The following is a 19732-nucleotide window of genomic DNA, read 5'->3' on the forward strand; positions in this document are numbered from 1 at the left end:
ATATAGAGATTGCTTTAACTTCCACTTTCTTTTTTTGAGAATGTACATCTATGACTTAAAAACACTCTTCACATTCTTTCTGCATCCTCAAAAACAAATGGAAAACTTTTTTTATCCCGTCATATTTGATAATGTATATAACATTTGTTAATTTCTTGCTTTCTCTAGTTGATATAACAGGTATATTAAAACAAAAAATAAGGTTGTATATTGGAGAGGTTGAAAGCATTAGTTTGACTCACCAACTTCTTAATCACAATGCCTTTCATCCTTTTTCTTACTTACATCATAATTTCACCATACCGCACACTTTTTCACTACAATATAGGAAGCTTAAACTTGCTGTAGTGGATGTAACCATATTTAACTCACACTACTTCTGCTGGGGTTCCTGCCTTAGATAACTGTTGTAACATTTCAGTGTTTAAGGTTTAAAAAATGTATTGTTGTTTGAATATATCTATGGATAAAACCAATCAACAGTGGATTTAGGAATCAGACTTCAATTTTGTTTGACCTTCAAAACTATGATCTGATATTTGGAAGAAATGTTTGGCAGAAGAATCGATTTCCGAACACAATTAGGACCTTACACTTTTTAAAAAAAAATCTGTTTTATTCCTCCATGTCCTTTCACTAAAATGGACTCATCCTCATCAAATTTATGTTTATCATACAAATACTCTAAGTACTTTCTTTTACATCTTTCACTTATCATTGAGTGCCCAATAGTTAATGTATTTCGGTTGAATATATGGAAGAAACTTAATGTAATGCCCTTTTACATACAGATGTTCATTTTTAATACTATAGTGTGTTATTCGTTAGTCTTATTCAGGAATGCCATGTATTCTCTTTCCCCTCTAACTAGAAGATAGTTGAATTATTAATTGCAGAAGCAAGGTAACAATTAGCTGTATATTGTAAGGATAATGCTAAACTTTCATACATAGAAAGCTACTTGTTTAAATCATAAGATTGAAAGCATAAAACATAGTACTTCTGATCTTTTACAAAGTAATTTGGTCTCCGGTCACAAATAGTAATCTTTTGGCGAGACAGAAAAAATAAAGCGACAGTGGATCTTAGAAGGAAACACAGTTTGGAGAGATAATCTGCTCAGTGTAATAGAGGGTAAGAGGGGACTGCATATTTAAAATATGAGAAGGCACCTACAGCTCCTATTCTTACACAACAAAACTTGTTCTTCAGAACAGGCAGGTACAAAGGTGGAAAGCAACAGTGACAGGTAGCCCTACATTCCCAATCACTTTTATTTTGATTCTCGGTTGGCTGTGATGAGGAATAGTGCACCCAAGAAATAAAATCCAGAGATAAAAACCCAACTAATTACACATGGATAGACAGTGAGGCTGCTATGGTGGTAAATATAAAGTTGCAAAGCCAGAAAAGGAAGTTTCTGCTGATGTAGAATAAAGCCCAGCAGGGTGAAGGGGGGTAATGGAAAGGGAATAATCACCCAAAAGAAAAATATAAAGTGGCGAATTCAGCAGAAGGACCTCACTGCTAGAGAGAATAAATAGGATGCTTACATGTACATTTTTTAGAACATTTAAAAACCACTGAGAACTGAAACAAAGAATGTTGGCAAACGATCCTCAAGTTTTTAATAATAACGGTGTTATCTCTATAAGTCTTGTCTCGTACTACATGCAAAGGGCCACAGTATTCTTTTCACATGTAACCCATGCTTAGTTTGTGAAGTTTAGCATTACCTGATGCAGGGCATAATGTCTGGCACCCCCTGTTACTGGCCATGTTAGAGGTGACTATATTGGCTATATATGGGAAGTGGGGGAGCATCCCGAATGAACCGTGTTATCATTAAACCTTATCAATTCTGGAAAAGTTTCTAAATACATACCCTTATCTGAGAACCAAGCTTTGCCTCAAATGTTTTTAAAATCCTGTCAAGTGTTAGTCAGTGTTACTACCTAAAATTGCTTAAAATGAACAACATGGCACTTTTTGCCAAAATTCACTGCAAACGAACTCCAACCATCACCTTATTAAGTAGGGCTTATTCAATCTCACATTTTTACCAGTGATACTAGCCCAAGGTGCTTCAAAATTACCCATTTTGGCACTATGTTCTTCCAGGGAAGCAGAGGGGTTTAGTTATGGACAGTGAGCAATGAGGGCCGCATTCAAACAACAATACCTTTTAAACCATCCAACACACCCCAGTATAAAGGCATGTCAGGTTAGTCTTTTACTTAATGCCTCTACCATCTCATTATTGATTATTGCTTCTTGGTGCTGAGACCGAAGACATTGATTGCAAGACTCAGTGAGCCAAGTGAGCTATGTAGACAGGAAGAAAACAAGTTACTTACCAGTAACTGTAGTTCTCCAGTATTGGAAGCTTTCATAGATTCACATACCTGAATCATTCCCCGTCATCGAGACGGGAGTCTCCGGTACATAAAAAAGCATTGCTTAGCAGTATAACCAACAGAAAAAAGGCCTAGGCCCATTTTCCTTTGCAACCCATAACCATTGTTATGTAAAAAAGAACTAAACTTGTCTCTGAACCAATCAGAGCCTCTCACCCTCTAGAACCCTCCTGAGAGAACCTTCTGCCCCTCAGATTTTCGTGCACTTGTGCCATAACGCTATATGTGCTAAATCCGAGGTGAGCCTCTCAGGGGAGGAGGGTGAGTCGCATGTGAATCTATAAAAGCTTCCAATACTGGAGAACAACAGTTACAGGTAAGTAACTTGTTTTCTTACTCCAGTATTGGAGCTTTTATAGATTCACATGCCTGAATCAGAATAGCGAGCAGTAAATAGATGCACATTTTTTGTTATCCAGACCCTGAAACCAGTAACCATATATAGTGTGATTAAAAAAGTATTTCTAAACCAAAACACACAAATTAAAAATACTTTGTAAACTGCATTCCATACAATAAAGAACAATAAAATGTGCAAAATTAGACAACAAAGGAAGGAGGGATGATAAAGAAGGCTCACCGTTACTGGATAAGGTTCCTCAGCACCGCTTCTCCGACCGCCACATCTCTTCCTGTGGCCGTATCCAAGCAGTAATGCCTGGTGAAGGTGTGCGTATTCGTCCAGGTCACTGCCCTGCAGATGTCCTGGATCGGCACACCCGCAAATAAAGCAGTAGAGGTGGAGACTGCTCTTGTCAAATGTGCACGGACTCGTGCATTCAGAGGTCGCCCAGCTGCCTGATGACAATACTCTATTGCACTGGAAATCCATCTGGCAATTCCCCTTTTTGACAAAGGGAAACCCTTTCTGGGTGCACTGAAGGCAACAAAAAGTTGCGAAGACTTTCGGAAAGGCTTAGTTTTCTGCAAATAGAACTTTAAACAACGCTGGACATCCAGCGAGTGGAGAGCTCTTTCCGCCGCTGTTGTTGGTTGAGGAAAAAATCGTTTGAGAATTAATGGTTCGTTCAAATGAAAGTCAGTTGGAACTTTTGGAATGAATCTTGGATTAGTCCTGAGTATTATTCTGTCCTCTGAATTGTAAGAAAGGCTCCTGGACCGTGAGAGCCTGAATTTCCCCTACTCTCCTGGCTGAAGTGAGCGCAATGAGAAGCGCAACTTTCCACGATAGGAATTTCAGCTCTGCCCTGTGTATTGGCTCAAAGGGCTGTTTCATTAACTGGGAAAGAACAAAGTTCAATTGCCAGAGAGGTGGTGGAGGTTTTATTGGAGGGAAAACTCGGAACAATCCTTTCATAAATTGTTTGATGACTCTAGCAGGCCACAGAGATGGACCAGAGGCAGTTCTTCTGAAGCGTGAAATTGCAGCTAGGTGTACCTTTATAGATGCATGAGCCAAACCTGACTTAGCCAAAAGCAAGATGTATGGAATAACCTCGTGAGCTTCCGAATGCAGCGGATGAATGTTAGACCTTTTACACCATAAACAGAATCTCTTCCACTTCATTCGGTATGTTTTGTTTGTACTATCCGCTCTGTCTCTAAATAGAATCTCCCTGCACTCCGTTGGGATGTTCAGATGTTGAAATTCGCAGTATTCAGGAGCCAGGCTGCTAAATGCAGTGAATTTGGATCCGGATGAAGAACTTCCCCCTGGAACATCGTCAGAAGAGACAGTATCGGCTGCAGGCAAATCGGGCGCTCCTCCGACAATAGAAGAAGCTCCGCGCACCAATGTTGTCGGGGCCACCACAGAGCTATCAGGATTATCCTGCATGGTTCTTTCTTGATCTTCATAAGAACCTGCGGCAGGAGGGGAATTGGAGGAAAGGCGTAGGCAAAGATGCCTGACCATGCCATCAAAAACGCATTCCCCCAAGATCCCCGTTGGGGAAGCCAGCTTGCGAAGAACCAGCATTTTCTGTTCTCCCTTGTCGCAAAGAGATCTACTGTTGGAGTTCCCCATTTCTGGAAGATGTTGTTCAAAATTTCGTTGTCGATCTCCCATTCGTGACAGACAGACTTCAGTCTGCTGAGAGTATCCGCTTTGGTGTTCTGGTCCCCTGGAAGATGTTCCGCTGCAATGGATACTTCGTGTCGTAGAGCCCATTCCCATATCAACTGGGCTTCTCGAGATAGGGAGAGTGATCTTGTTCCTCCCTGCTTGTTTAAATAGTGCATTGCCGTTGTGTTGTCTGTTCTTATCAACACGGCTGCACCTTGAATCCTTGGCAGGAATGGCAACAATGCTAAGCGGACGGCTCTGAGCTCCAAGAGGTTGATATGCAATTGCTGTTCGCTCAATTTCCAGTGACCGCTGACCTGCAGATCCTGAAGGAATGCACCCCAGCCTTCCAAGGACGCATCTGTTGTCACCACTAATGGAGCTGGTTGAGTCAGGAAAGAAAGACCCTGCGAGATGTTCCGTTTCCGGGTCCACCATGTTGCCGCGTGAACCATGATCGGCGTTACGCTGAGTATATCTTCGAAGGATCCTGTCGCTGTATGCCATTGAAGATCTAGCTGCTCTTGTAACGGACGCATCCTTAGCCTGCAGAAAGGTACGAGGGGAATGCAAGATGACATCGTTCCCAGCAATGATTTGTACTTGCGTACTGAAAGAGACTTTCTTTTTATAAAAGCCTGGGATAGAGATATTATTCCCCGCTGTCTCTCCTTGGAGGGGAACGCTCTGTTTACCTCCATTTCCAGAATTGCTCCCAAGAAGGTGATATTTCTTGACGGTTGAAGAGTTGACTTCTCCTCGTTTAGAGTCAGACCTAATCTGGCAAACAGTTCCACGCAAGCCCTTGTTGACGACCGGGCTGACGCTGCCGATGGAGCCTTGACTAGCCAGTCGTCGAGGTAAGGAAATACTTGGTGTTTCTGTCTCCTTAGAACCGCTGCCACTGGAGCCAGGCATTTTATAAAACTTCTTGGGGCTGATTTCAGACCAAAAGAAAGTACCTTGAATTGGTAATGATCTTCGGCCACCACGAAACGAAGGTACTGCCTGTGTGAAGGATAGATTGGGATATGAAAATACGCATCTCGGAAGTCCAGATTGGTCATATGATCTCCTGGGTTTAATAGCAGCAGAATATCTTGGAAGGAGATCATTCTGAAGGATTGATCCTTGAGGTAAGTATTTAGGGATCTGAGATCCAAAATGGGGCGCCATTGGAGAACGTTTTTCTTGATCGGAAAAAAACGGGAATAAAATTCCCTTCCTCTCTGGGAATTCGGTACCGGTTCTATTGCTCCCTTTCGGAGCATTGTCCGAATTTCTTGACGCATCTGAAGCAAATACTTGACCTCTTGATATTTTGGTGGAGTACAAGGGGGGATTTCCAGAAACTCTAGAGTATGACCGAATTGTATTATGTTGAGGACCCATTGGTCCGTCGTTATTGGCTGCCAATCTTGAAGATGATAGGAAATTCTTCCACCCAGGGGAACATGCGACATATGAGGAATAGGTGTCACCAGAGTTAGAAAGCTGTCATTGTCTCCGGGTGGTGTCTTTCCCTTGACGACCTCTAGGAGTAGATTTTGTGAAACCTCATGTTTGTCTCTGTGAATATTGTTGACGATATGGCTGAGATGATGTGGAGTAGGAATTATACCGGCCTTGTTAGTAACTTCCTCTATAGGAGGCTTGGCCCCTACCTCTTGAGCCACGAAAAGGAACTTTTCTATATTGCAATGTTCCCAGAGATTTAGCTGTTTCTGTATCTTTCTTGATACTCTGTAAGGCCTCATCAATATGCTTCCCAAACAGATCTTCTCCATTGAAAGGAAGGTCCAAGATCTTATTCTGGACTTCAGGCCTAAAAGATGTTGCTCTCAGCCATCCTTGTCTGCGCAAAACAGCCGCTCCTCCCAAAGATCTGAAGGCCGTGGTCGCAATGTCCATTGCGCAATCTATGACTTCAGCCGAAGTCCTTTCACCTTCTTGGAGGATTTTCCTGGCTTCCTGTCTGTCAGCCTCAGGTATGCTGTCTATGTAAGGCGATAGCTCGCACCACATTTGCCTATCATACCTGCCCAGGATGGCCAGGGCATTCGCCGCCTTGACCAGAAGGGCAGACATGGCCGAAAACCTCTTCCGCGCATTATCCAAGCGCCTACCCTCTCTGTCCGGCGGCGTTGAAATTGGAGCGGACGGATTCCTCGATTTTTGTTGCGCCGCTTGAGTTATAACAGAGTCCGGCTTGGGGTGGCCTAGTAAACAAGCCGGAGCATCCGAGGGCGCTTTATATTTTTAGTCCAGTCTAGCAAGTACTGGAGTAATCGTTGCCGGTGTCTCCATAACCTTGAGACCTTCTTCCCATAGATGACTCACAATCGGAAGAGATCGAACTGTCTTGCGAAACGGCTCCTTGAAATCATATAAGAAGCATTCTGTTTTGTCCGATGACATATTGAGCGCAAATCTCTGTGCGGCCCTCTCCATAAGATTATGGAACCCCCCCGATGTCCTCCGGAGGAGAATCCACAGGCCTTGGTGAAGGAGATGAAGGGGACGGAATCAGATAATCATCCCATTCTTTACTAGGGTCCGTTATCTCCCCCTCTTCCTGCTCCTCATCGTCAGATGTGTCTAGAGCCGGTTGTGGCAATGGTGATATAGGCACAGGAACTGGTACCTCTTGTCTTCGCACAGGTGTACATGGAACAGAGTGCGATGTAGTCACTTGAATCCTTTGGGAAGAATGAGGTAAAGGATGCCTCCTTTTATAGTCATCCAACATGAACTGCAAATCAGTCAGTGGTGAAGATGGAACACTCACCATCTCTTCCTGATAGTGTTGCTGGGGGTGGTCCCAGCAACCCCCATAATCATCCTCCCAGTCATCCTCCTGACATTTAACGTGTAACTGAGAGGTGCTACTTGCATAACCAAAAGGACCCTCATTATCTTCCTCCAGCGAGTCTTCCTCCTCCAACAAGTGGGATGGAACCAGAGGTGTTATCTTACTAGGAGATGTAATGTCTGCGGTAATCTTCCTTTTCCTGGCAAAATCCTGTTTTTCTGGGGTTTTTTCTCTCGTCGACGAGCCCGTCGACGAGTTTGCCATCGAAATCGCCAACGACACAGTCGTCGCCGATGCCGCCGTCGACGCTGCCGTCATCGTCGCCGTTGCCGTCGTCATCGATCCCGTTGTCACTGTCGTCGACGATCCCGTCGACGACGTAGTTGTGGTCGTCGTCACTGTCGCCATCGTCGACGCTCTCGTCGTCGACACTGCCGCCGACGATACCATCGTCGACGAGGGTATAGGTTTAATAGTGACCTTTACCTCACTTTTCTTTGTCGACGACGCTACTTTCTTCGTCGACGATCCCGTCAACGATGCAGATTTTTCTAATTTCTCTTCAGGCGATGTAGAGGCTGGTTTTTTAAGCGAATGTTTAATTTTAAGGGGTGATTTTGAAGGCTCTGAACACGTCTTTATTTAATGTTTTACCCCTGAAGCATGACCCTTGCTCTCCTTTTCCTTAATTTGAGAAGATTTTGAGGGACTGCGCTCTGAAGACCCAGATGTGATCTTTTTAAGAGCCTTCTCAGGTTTTTCCCCTGAGGTATGAGCCTGAGGAGATCTACCTCTTTTCTGAGACCTCCTTGAAGCAGTGGACGCCTCATCGCTGTCACTAGACACAACGTCCTTCCTGGTCTTAAGTTTTTGGAGCCAAATTAGCAGTCTACCTTCACGATCCCTCAGACTTTTATTAGAAAAGGTACGACATACCTTACACTCCTTCGCCTGATGGTGTGAGTAAAGGCAGTATATACAATCTTTATGAGGGTCGTCAGTATATAACCTCTTCTTAGAACAGGTGGCACAGGCTCTAAACAAACCCTTCTTCTCCTTGTCAGCCATTCTCCAGAAGTTGATGAAGACAAATCAGTTGAAAACCTCTTCAATCTAGAACCAACTGTAGAATTTGAGCAGAGCTCAAAGGAGACTCCCTAGCACAACGTGCGGTAGAAAATCTGAGGGGCAGAAGGTTCTCTCAGGAGGGTTCTAGAGGTTGAGAGGCTCTGATTGGTTCAGAGACAAGTTTAGTTATTTTTTACATAACAATGGTTATGGGTTGCAAAGGAAAATGGGCCTAGGCCTTTTTTCTGTTGGTTATACTGCTAAGCAATGTTTTTTTATGTACCAGAGACTCCCGTCTCGACGACGGGGAATGATTCAGGCATGTGAATCTATGAAAGCTCAAATACTGGAGTAAAGATAAATGCTGACAACTCTGTGAAAAAAAGAACAGAGAAAGTACGCAATATGGGATTTCCTGTACTCTAGGATATATACTAGGCCTAGGGCACTGAGGAACATGGGAACAATGTTTTGTACTGTGAAATGAACAACCAAGAGTTAAACGATGCTCTTGCTGAAAGCCATACAATGGGGGACTGACATGAGCACTCTTTAGTAGCAGAGTTCCACGGGAGGCGTACACCAATGGCTTGCACATTATACAAGATGGAAGTTCTATTTATGCAATTTGGCAAAGTTGAGTTCAGATAGGACCAACACCATTCTTGTCTGTATCCTATGAAGAAAAGATGACCAAATATATTTTTATTGTCTATAAATGATGGAAACCTTTATTGCAACCTCAAACCCTTGCATGACATTGTTGGGTAGGTACACATAGCAACTCCTAGATTCATTACTGATGGGACAGGTGTGGGAGAGATACTTAGCTCAAATGAAATTAACGTATATGGCTGCATTTTCCCAACTTCCTCCATTGGAGGGCATAATAGGCATCCATGGTAGTTTAAAAAGATGTACCTTTGACAACAGACACAAGGTAGGTAATTTGAGTTTGTCCAGTTTCATAAAACAATGCTCATGAAAGTCTAGGATACCTTACTCCAATTCCAACAATATATGTGCGTATGGTGGCTTTTATGTTGTGTGGTTGGAAGAAATTGGATTATTAATTGGTGGCTGACTACTCACTTCAAGGAATAATCACAACCCTTGTCAGGGTGACTCAAAGTCACTAAATTAACCTGAGCTCAACCCCCTGGTAGCTATGAAACAGAGCTGGCAAGCTTAACTTAGGGCAATGTGTAAAGTATTTGTGGAGTACCAAAATAGGTATAATAAAAAAGTGAAAACAACAAAAAACCCAACCTGATTTGAACAAAACCTAGAGGAAAATGAAATAATTTAAATTACAACAAAATTACAAAAACCTAATACAGGGAACCAGAGATATGAGTTTTCAAAGTACTAATAGTGTTATGAAGGACTAAGTACCAATGATAGTCAATGGTCGCGGTACACCAAAACTTAGTAGCAATTTCAGGCTGTCCGCAATCATGCACTGGTTAGATACATCAACCAGATTTATCCTGATGAAAGATTTTACCTACCAACGTATTCCTTTAAATCCCAATCCACCACAAGAGTCCACTTCTAAAGCTTACAGGACCTCATGGAAAGCACTTAGAGTCTTCACAGGGTGTCAGGCAGAGTCCAACACCAGGGTCCAGTTGCCATTGGTCAGCAAGGTACTTCCAGTGAAAGGTCTCTTGCAGCTTATTGTATCCTTGTAGCTTGAACAGAAGGTCAGCCTTATGACCCTTGGAATCCATTTCTTTGTTCTGGGTACAAGAGAGAACAGGTCCTGTCCTTCAGGGCTCCCCTCAGGTCACAGGGGTTTATCTCTGTCCATTCAGGCAAGTCTATTGTTTATTTTTGGGAGGCATTTCACACCTTCTTTCAAAACCTAGTCAGATGCTAATCACTGACTGAGAGAAGCTGGAGAGCAAATGCAAATTACCCCCCAGGAACATCAAGCAGGGAAAAGTAACGTTCTAGAGGTGTTTTTCCTTAATATTTACTCAAAATCAGAATTCCCAATTTAATTGGATTTTTAATAACTATTAAAATTAGTTATCTAAATATTTGTTATTTTTCTAGCTAGTCCTATTCCTGAGATACAGTATTAGGATTTTAATCTGTACAATGGTTTTCTTCAAATGATAGCTAGGCCTGCAACAGTGAAAACTATCTTTTGAGTGCTATTCACTACATGGGCATGATAACATTACATTTCTAGATGACCTATTTTAAAAACCATGGACCCTGCCTCATGGATATAGGCGTGACTTATTAAAATTTAAAAGGCAGGTTTTACCTGTGAAAATTATGTATTTTGACAGGTTGAACTGCTATTTATACACTGCTACAATCAGACTAAACAGGGTAGGTCTGAAGCCATGTTTGTACTTCCACTGTAGTGGATGTCACAACAGGCGCTGCAGTCCACTAGTAGCATTTAACTTCAAGGCCCTGGGTACACCCTGTACCATATACTAGGAGCTTACAAGTAATTGAAATATGCCAGTTAGTAATACGCCAATCTAAACATCTTTAAAGGGGGAACACAGACACTTTACTACTGGTAAGCAGGGGTGAAGTGAAAAGCAAAAAAACAGGAATGACCACACAGAAAAAGCAGGTTTTTCTACAGTGATCTATATTTTCATAGCATTTTTCTATACTACAACAAGTTGAATGCCTCTTTCTCATTTGATAGTTTGTCTATTATTGTATACTTTTCTCTTTTATCAAACGGTTTGATAATATTTAAAAATGTATTTCCACTCTCTGTTCTCGGGCCTCTTAAACCTGCCCTGTATTTCACATAACTGTTTTCATCTTTCACAACTAATTCATGAAACTCATCAAGCTGAACATAGGGATGGGTTGATATGTATCTAGACTTTACTTTAAAGCTGCTCTAACGCAGTGGTTTCTGAAAGCACCAATTTGTCTTAGAATGCTTAAAATCATATAACACTCTCAGTTGATCAATGTCTCCAAAACATACCCTGTCTTCCATACTGACTGCTTGAATTGTAATTGTACATGGTTGAAGCCCAGACTACTGGATCTGAATTACGAATTTGATACAGAACGTCAAACTATTTACAATCATGTTTAAGATATATAAAGGAATACTATATATGCACAAGAAGGACAGTATGTGAGATGAACATTTGAAGTCTGTCTTCCGACCCTGGAAGATACCAGTCTTTCTTCCAGATTTATAAGTGTTTTTAAGAATATACAGGATGTGTTACATAATTTTTGCATTGACAAAGACCCCAGAGAGAGTAATAATGCATACATAATGCCACATGAATAAAGCACTATTATTATTCCAGAGTGCGGCATCATTTTTCTAGGAGTAGTTCTGTGGATGTGATAAACGGGATAGTGCACCCTTTGCAAGGCACCAATGTTCCAAAGGTGCAAACAGCACTTGTTTTAAAAGTCATTGCTTTATATGCAGTCTTTCATCTAAAATATATTTGTTGAATTCAATTCTATTAACCTTACTTATTTTACTTAAACAACTTTATTTTTGTAATTATTTATGTTTGTGCGTGTGTGTGAGACTAGTTCTGAAAGTACCCTTTGTGAGAAAAAGTTAAATACCATTTTCTAATGTGAAAGACGGCCTCTCAAAACATAGAAAAAGTGGTAGGTTCATGCCTGCAGTAACACTAATGTGAAAAGTAATCCTAAAAGGCACCTAAACATCCTTTTTTAATTGAACTTTCCATGTGATCTACTTCAATCTTTGTGTGTGCTGGAATTTCCTTCATTGAAAAAAAAAGTAAATCTATACGAATTCTGAATCTTGACCTAAATGCTATAGATTTGGTATATGTCTAAGGTCACCAGATCCCCCGTGTCACCAAAGACACAATCCTTCACTCCTGGACCCTTCTAGAAAATTATTTTCATGTGTGTTAATTTAATTGGATTAATGGAAGTGAATCAGGACTACAAAAGAGCAGAACGCATAAGGTTGTTAACAAAAATGTAGGCCTAGAGCATTATATCTTTGGTGACTCACAGCCATCTAGCTGGTAACCATATAGCAGGTCAAAAACACACATTTGTATGGCCATAAAGAGAGGCGATCCATGATGCAGAGTGTAAAAGAAAATCTGATTTCAAATCACTTGCATGAATCGTTAATCATTAGTTACTTTCAACACATGCTCAGATTATACACCCATACACTGACACAGAGTCACAGAACATTGACCATTTATTGAGTATAACACTATTCAAATATATAAGCTCTGCATTAATACAGTGCACTTCTTAAGTTTGATGCTGCTTGCTGTAGGTGTTAGCCCTGGAGTGAGTCTCTCCACCACGACCAGGATCAAGATTACAAAACAGCACTTGGGTTCAGTATCGTGATGGTACCTTTATGGTGCAATAATTAGACACTTAAATTTATAGAGACATTTAAGCTAAAGTGCAGATAAAAGGTTTGTAACTTTAGAATCATATTCTCTGAAATTGCAAAAATATCTTTTGGACGGTTCGAAGAGACACATTCAGCATGTTTTTTTACATCGTTTTCTTAATTACACAAAATATCGTACATAGTTTTACAAAGTTTGAATGGCTGCTTTACTTAAAATTATGCATATTGAAGAAACAGCATTATGTAAACAGCATGAATATTTAACCAAGAAAACAATAACCTAAGATTATGGCCATCAATTATTATGGAGGCGGATGAAGAGGTGTGAATGACAATGAATGTATGTGTTGAGATAGTGGTCTAGGGGTTTATCCCATCAAAAAAAAAAAAACAGAAGCCACATGGAGTTATGCAAAATTGTATTAATGGTCTCTTGGTAAATTGCAGTGCTAATGATTTTATTTGCTTTTGTATCAACATTATCATAAACCCGTAGAAAATACCCTAGTGTATCCCAAAAGAGACCCTCACATGTTCTGAAATATGAATGAGTTTGATGCTAGAAACTGCAATGTGACACGAAAAGCAATAAAAGCCTTTTTTTTTTAAAGTGTGCCATACAACAGCGCCAACATGATTTAACCTTTATTACAATTTGATGATTCGAAATAAAATGCAAAACAGTTAACTCCTTGTCTGCATCAAGTGTAAAAATCAGACACCTAAAGATTGCTCTACAGAGTCAAATGTGTCTTCTAAAAAAAGCGGTCCCAGGCATCAATCTTGATAAAACTCACCCGGGATAAACATGAAAGTTCTTCCATTACAGCAAGCAGCCTATAGGAGCCTAGAGCTAAACCCTGGTAGGCTTTGAAAGGGATAAAAAAAAAAGTGCAGCTCTTAGATTCAATTTTTCACTCAAGTTTATCCGGAGCTGAAATCAGGACCTATCCAGCTGTGTAGATTCATGGGTCTGCCCTTTCGGGTGTAAACATGGCACGGCATAGTGGTCAATACAAACAGGATACCCTTTTAGGCTTTGGTCGTACCCTTTAGAAATTGCCTCACAATTTGCTAACCAGTATATACTTCAAACAATAGAGTGCTGCTGAGCTGGACACCAAAACAAATGCCCCAACCTTGAATGCTTTAGAGTTAAAGGTTAGGTGATAACATTACCTGGTACACTATTAGGATCCATCTGCTTGGAAGGCAGCTAAAGTCACTGTTACCAATAGAATGGTGATGACAATGTGATGGCAAGCAGCCAATGGTACGCGCCATATACTCATACCAAACGATGGGAAGTTTATTTTAGAAACCACGCAATAAGTACTATTGGGATCTAGTTTTGCTTTAGAAAAACTCTATGCTCAGTATATTTCCTCTGTTATTGGATTTCTCATTCGACCATAGAGTGACAATGCACTCTGGGTGGCTGGGCTTTGTCATGTTGGAGCTCTCCGGGTGTCTTTGGAAAAGCAGAGTCGCCACACTGAAGGACAAGGTTAACAAGCACAGAGAGGCATGGGGGGATGGATATGAAAGCAGTGTTGCTCTGTGCTCCATAACACGGTGATGGTGGAGCGGGCAGGGGTAGGTCTGTACTGTGCTCAGGCCTGGATTGCCATTCCCTTGCAAGATACCCAGTGGTATTCAAGGGCCTGAAAGTGGTGAAGAAGATCTGATGGCTCCTTGGAATTAAGAACACTGTCCCCTAAAAATCATAAGCTTAAATACCTGTAAAATATTTCCAAATTCACCAAATGAAAAAGACAAAATATTTTTAGCACGTGTTCACCATGTACTTCTCCTAAAAAAGTTAAGTTATTTGCCCATACGAACTGTATGTACAATGTGTTAAACTTTACAAGATTGCTCTTACAAAGATTATTAAAATGTACCATTCTACAGCTGAAAATATGTTTTCGTATGTATAGGATAGGGTGAACTACATAGTTCAGTTACAGAACGCCAATGCACATATGTGACAATGAAATACGTTGAAAAGTATGAAATGTATCATCACATTTTCATAAAATGAGAAGAAAGACCTCCCTTCTAGATGACTGAAAACATTGTGAAAGCTCAGAGGATAACAGCCCTCGTCACATAAATGGAAACTGGAGGAGGCAGAAATAAAACGGTATTGACAGAGTGTGGGAAGCACCTGGACATTGCTTTTTCACATACTGTTGTGCTTGGTATCGCCGACAGCATATTAGATGTACCAGTGGCAGAACTGTAGACCTGACAACCACATACCTATTACTTATCATAGTTTTGTGTTTGCTGCAGTAGTGCAAGGTGAGTATTAACTGTTCAGTGGAGTACAACCCACACCTCACCCTAGATTCTGCCCTCCAAGACAACCGCCAGTATGTAACACTTGGAAGATGTTTTCTCCAAGTGTGACCAGACTGGTCCTGGGCTTTAATCAGAGCAGTTGAATAATAAAGGTAAAGCTGGAGACCAGATACCCATTACTGCATAGAAGTAGGCAAGAGAAAGGGCCAACCAATTATTTATGTGCACCACATTATTTTGTGTGTTTAGTTGTGTTTCTGAAGATTGTGCTTCTACGCATTATTTCACAGCTGCTGATGTTTATCCGCCCCTTACTTAAATGGAGCAAAAGCTGGGTCACAGCGGAGTTGGCCAACCTATGTACATAGAGTAGTGGCAGCTTTGGAAACCTGTGACATTTAAAAAAGAAGAGTAGATAATGGACCCGGGTATCTGTGGTGAGTAGCACACAAGGTGCTAATTCTCCGATATCTAGTCCCACCCTTCTAACAGTAATTTTATTACCCAGGCTGCCAGTAGCTTACATATCCTTTAGCAGGGGAGTGTACAATGGTTAACGTCAAGTTAAAAGATATAAATATATATATATATTTTTTTTTAATGCATCGTGGAGAGGTCCCTACCTGATCCAGGAATGCATATTTGTTTCCCCTTCTTTTCGTGCAAAGAATTGCCATGTGAAATACTCAATCTCACACAAGAGGTAGAGGTGCACTACAGTCACTAGTAACAATAACAGCAGTGCCCACTATGAGGATTACATCTCTCTTTTGAAATTAGCAGCATACTGTATGAATACCCCCTTGCAACTGGCCATCGGTTTATCCACCTTAAGATTGATGGCCGCCGCATTATCGATTTCAAATAGGAGGAAGGGCTTCAATTTATCTTCCAGGGAAGTAGGAAAACCTGTCATTTGGTAATTATGTCATCAATGAAAAAAAATGGTAATCAGGGCCACATTTGATCCAATTCATCAACAGGTACACCTTTTATCTCGCTGTGACAGGTAAAGACTGACAATGGTTCCTCTGTACGATAACGAAATGGCAATAACTATGTGCCTGCTTTAGAGTTTGGTGGCCATGGTACTCTGTTACAAATGTGACAGAGTACCCGGTCTGTCAAACCCTTGGGCGGCCCGCTCAAGTCTGAATCGGGCAGGCTGTCAATTTTCTGATGACGGTGCCCCTGCAGGTTCTGCGATTGGAGAACTTACTCTATCAGCCCAGAGGAGTAGGGTATGTCAGAGCAAGCGCATCTGACCACCCGCCAACTTTCCAGTGGACAGTGTGATGCCCTTTTTTTCTGCCTGTCACTGCCAAGTAAACCCTGGCGATCATGCCCAGTTGAAAAACAATGACCCCTCCACAGTCTGGGGAAAACCTCCCAGGGTCTGCGGGAGATTTGTTTTTTTGTTTTTCAGAAACAAACTTTTGCTTTGGAAGTTTGTTTCTGGAAAAAAACAAAAAAAAGTTTGGTATCTGGATGCCTAAAAGATGGCAGACACGCACCAACTTTTCAGTGCCTTTACAGGAGCCACCATGTTGGTCAAGTAGTTCAACCCCAAACTGAAATTATTCTACTTTTGTATAAAATTCCACTTCTGTTATCTATACAAATGGTTGCACACACTATTAAATCAAAACCAAAAGACTTTTGGTAGGGTTGTGTGCTTCTGTAGGAGAGAATACTGCAATTTACAACCCTCACTGTTCCATATGTAACAACCTACCAATACTCTTCAAGGTATCTTTGGATTCAGTTATGTTTGTACCCTGGATGATAGGGTGAGAATGATTGTGTGCATCACTCCACCTAGCACCATTTACAACATAGACCTATTTCAAGGATACATCCCTAGTATTAAAGGTACACATAACATCTTCGTTAGGAGTGTTCTAAGTATGGTTTGTGCACCTTTGTGACACAGGGACTCCCCACACTTGTTAGCAAATGTATAATGAGCTCCGATCAGCATCTTGTGTGACAAACTAGTTTCCATAACTCTGTCAGGGACTTAGCAAATGATCTCAAAAACAGGTTTTTTTCACTTTCATGTGCAACTGATTAAAAAAGATATTCCCTTCTTGCTCGACAGGGTATTGCCAAGGGATCTTACACCAAGAACCCATGGAGGAATGGCGGTGTTACACCGTGCCCTGCACAGATGGACCAGAGTTCACGGATGTATTTGAGCAGTAGCCAGGTCCAACACCCGCTCCCCCTGGCTTGCTCTTTAGTACACTTGGCAATGGCCCTGCGACCCTTGGGCTGAGCAACTACAGACATAGCAGCATAAACAACAAGCAAACCCGGCTGTCAAACCTTGTTTACTTTCTGTAGCTTTCAAACCTCACCCTGCCCTTAGGCCGTCAGCAGTGAAGAGGAGGCTGTTGAGAAGTTGAGGGTGAGACAAGGGCCACCAAAGTCAGGGGCGTAGTGCAGGCCCCTGCGGCGGCCCTTCAGGTGACCCCATCCAGCCTCAACCCTATAAATATCTATTACATACTGGAGTCTTCACAAACTGATGGAAAGGGGTCCCATCCTTTGTGTCACGGCACTGAAATAGGTGACGACACTGGGGTCAGATGGGGAGTTATGTCACTTTTGTTACCCGTGGCATTTTGTGAATTGACGCCCCTGTCTGCATTACAGTACACTCTGGAGTCTGCCATCCCCAGTCAAGTCAAGTAAAGAGAACTGGGCAGGTATCAATTTTAAAAAACGTAACAGCTTTACAGTTAGAGGCTCTGACAAGGTAGATTAGCTATTTACATCTTTACAAGAAATGTTACGATAGCACCACAGGCGTGAAAGGTACAGTTCCGGAGAGGCAGGGATGTTTACCTATTTAATGCGTCAGTCAATGAGCACACAAGGTCACGTGATGGGTATGGGAGTTAAATGGAGGAGTGTGGCGACACATTGGCCAAGGGCTGCCAGAGACTTCGACGTTCGGAAAGTCGGCCTTGCTCCCTCCCAGCCGTGCTCGGTTAACGCTGACACCAAGCCCGGGCTCAGGAACCCTGCTGTCTGCAGATGCTGCGTGGACTCCACAGGCCTCCATACTTTCTTTCCATGCCTCCTTTCAAAGTCCATTTGCGCTGGCCTTGCTGTCCTGAGAAGCTGCTGATTTGGCCTGTGAAGAAAACAAAGCAAAGCTTTTCATTCACCAAAAGCAGAAATGTTAAATTTAATACAACACTTTTTACTATCTCTGCTTTAACCCACTAGGGCAGAGGCCTTCAAACATTTTTGCTCTGAGCCTCCGTGAAGAAAATGTTTTGAAGTAGGGCCCTCCTCCAAAACTTTATGGCAAAACTTGGTGCAGTGGGAGTGGCAAGGCTGGGCGCAGGGGGCTGGGCGTATGAGAATTTCAGGGGTGCTTTTCTGTAGCTCACATTCTGCACTAAATGTGAGCATTATAAAAGAGAAAATGCGTCATACAAAACAAAGACTGACCAAAAACATCTTCTCACATAATTAGGATGTTGTGAGCCCATCCTTCTGGACCTCAATGCAATGCACCTGCTGCACTACTGAAAGCTGCAGCCTCGCTACCTCTGCCTTCACCACCATGCCTGGTCATCAATCCAGTCCTCAAACAGACTCTCTGTCCTTTTCAGAAAAAAATGAGCTCCCACCTCTTGCCCCCATTTTCCAGCAAGGGTTTCCATAGCTGTTGTGCTAGCAAGGCCCCATACTCTTTTGGAAAATAAGACAGTCATGATTCTGATGCAGTGAGCCCCTCACCCCCTGGGATCCAGTGCCACTTTCCCCGCTCTACTAATGATGGGTGCTGCCTTGCGAAGCGGGCGGTCTCCTCTGTTCAATGTTAAAAACATAGGCCCAATCTTGCGCTATATCCCTTCTGGCATTTCTCTGAGACCCAAGCCAAGCTGTCTGCTCTGCTTCAATATTCAGACCTTCTGAGCCATTGTTACAAGTACCAAAGCAACAGTGGCACAGTAAGGGTCCACTGGGCCCTAAAGAAAACCAGTAAGAATAGTAAAACAGCCATAATTGGGGTTTAGCTAGCCCCTCACACCCCTAGGCCCTACGAATCAGGCTACATCCACTGCTCACTCCACAGATATATATTACCCCTAAGCCTGAGGCTCAAAACAGGTTATCTGCCCCTTTGTGTGAATAAAAAAAGTTTTTAAAAAAGCTCCACATCTTGCTTCTCCCCCTATCCCTGCTACCCCCATGCTTGGGATCTGTTCCTTGTGCAACAAAGGCACACCGGGCCACAATACTAGCAAGGAAAATGGCCTTGACTCCACTTTTAGCTAGTAAGACAGCCATAATTGAGGTATAGTTCCCCTGCACACCCATGGCCCCAGTGCTACTGCACCTGCTACACTAATGGTAGTGCTGGTCCGCTCATAAAACCAGCCCTCATATACTGCCATCTTCCTCATGTCATCTCTCTGCGAAAGTCCTGTCTCTGTCCATTTGCAGATTGAAAAATTATCCCCCAGATAACACCCCTCCTATGGGCAATGTCCTTGGCATTATCCATGGATCTCGCTCCTTTTCTCTTTTTCCTGGGTCATTACTTTGAGGCACCAAGGGTCTGGATGATCAAGGATGCGCTTCTGAATGCAACTCTTTTGGTCGCCCTTTAACTTACCTGAAAGGACATATCGAAGTGGGCAGGATCAATGGGGAACAATGTGCCTATTTTTTTTAATTTCAATAAATCAGTTCCTATACTTTAT

General features: G+C 42.2%; 1 protein-coding gene across 4 annotated transcripts in view; it reads right to left on the reverse strand.

Annotated features, from left to right (window-relative positions):
- Nucleotides 1–12512: 12512 nt before the first annotated feature.
- LETM2 (leucine zipper and EF-hand containing transmembrane protein 2) overlaps nucleotides 12513–19732 on the reverse strand; it is a 283485-nt gene continuing 276265 nt past the window's right edge. For 2 of the 4 annotated variants that reach the window (XM_085633949.1, XM_085633952.1), the window contains exon 12: nucleotides 12513–18147. In XM_085633949.1, coding sequence (XP_085490075.1) covers nucleotides 18097–18147 — 51 coding nt within the window. In that variant the 3' untranslated portion in view covers nucleotides 12513–18096. The remainder of the gene's footprint in view (nucleotides 18148–19732) is intronic. The other 2 variants (XM_085633950.1, XM_085633951.1) reach the window with 1 other exon arrangement.

This window comes from Triturus cristatus, chromosome 11, assembly GCF_964204655.1.
Source record: "Triturus cristatus chromosome 11, aTriCri1.1, whole genome shotgun sequence".
In the NCBI taxonomy this organism is placed as follows: Eukaryota; Metazoa; Chordata; class Amphibia; order Caudata; family Salamandridae; genus Triturus; species Triturus cristatus.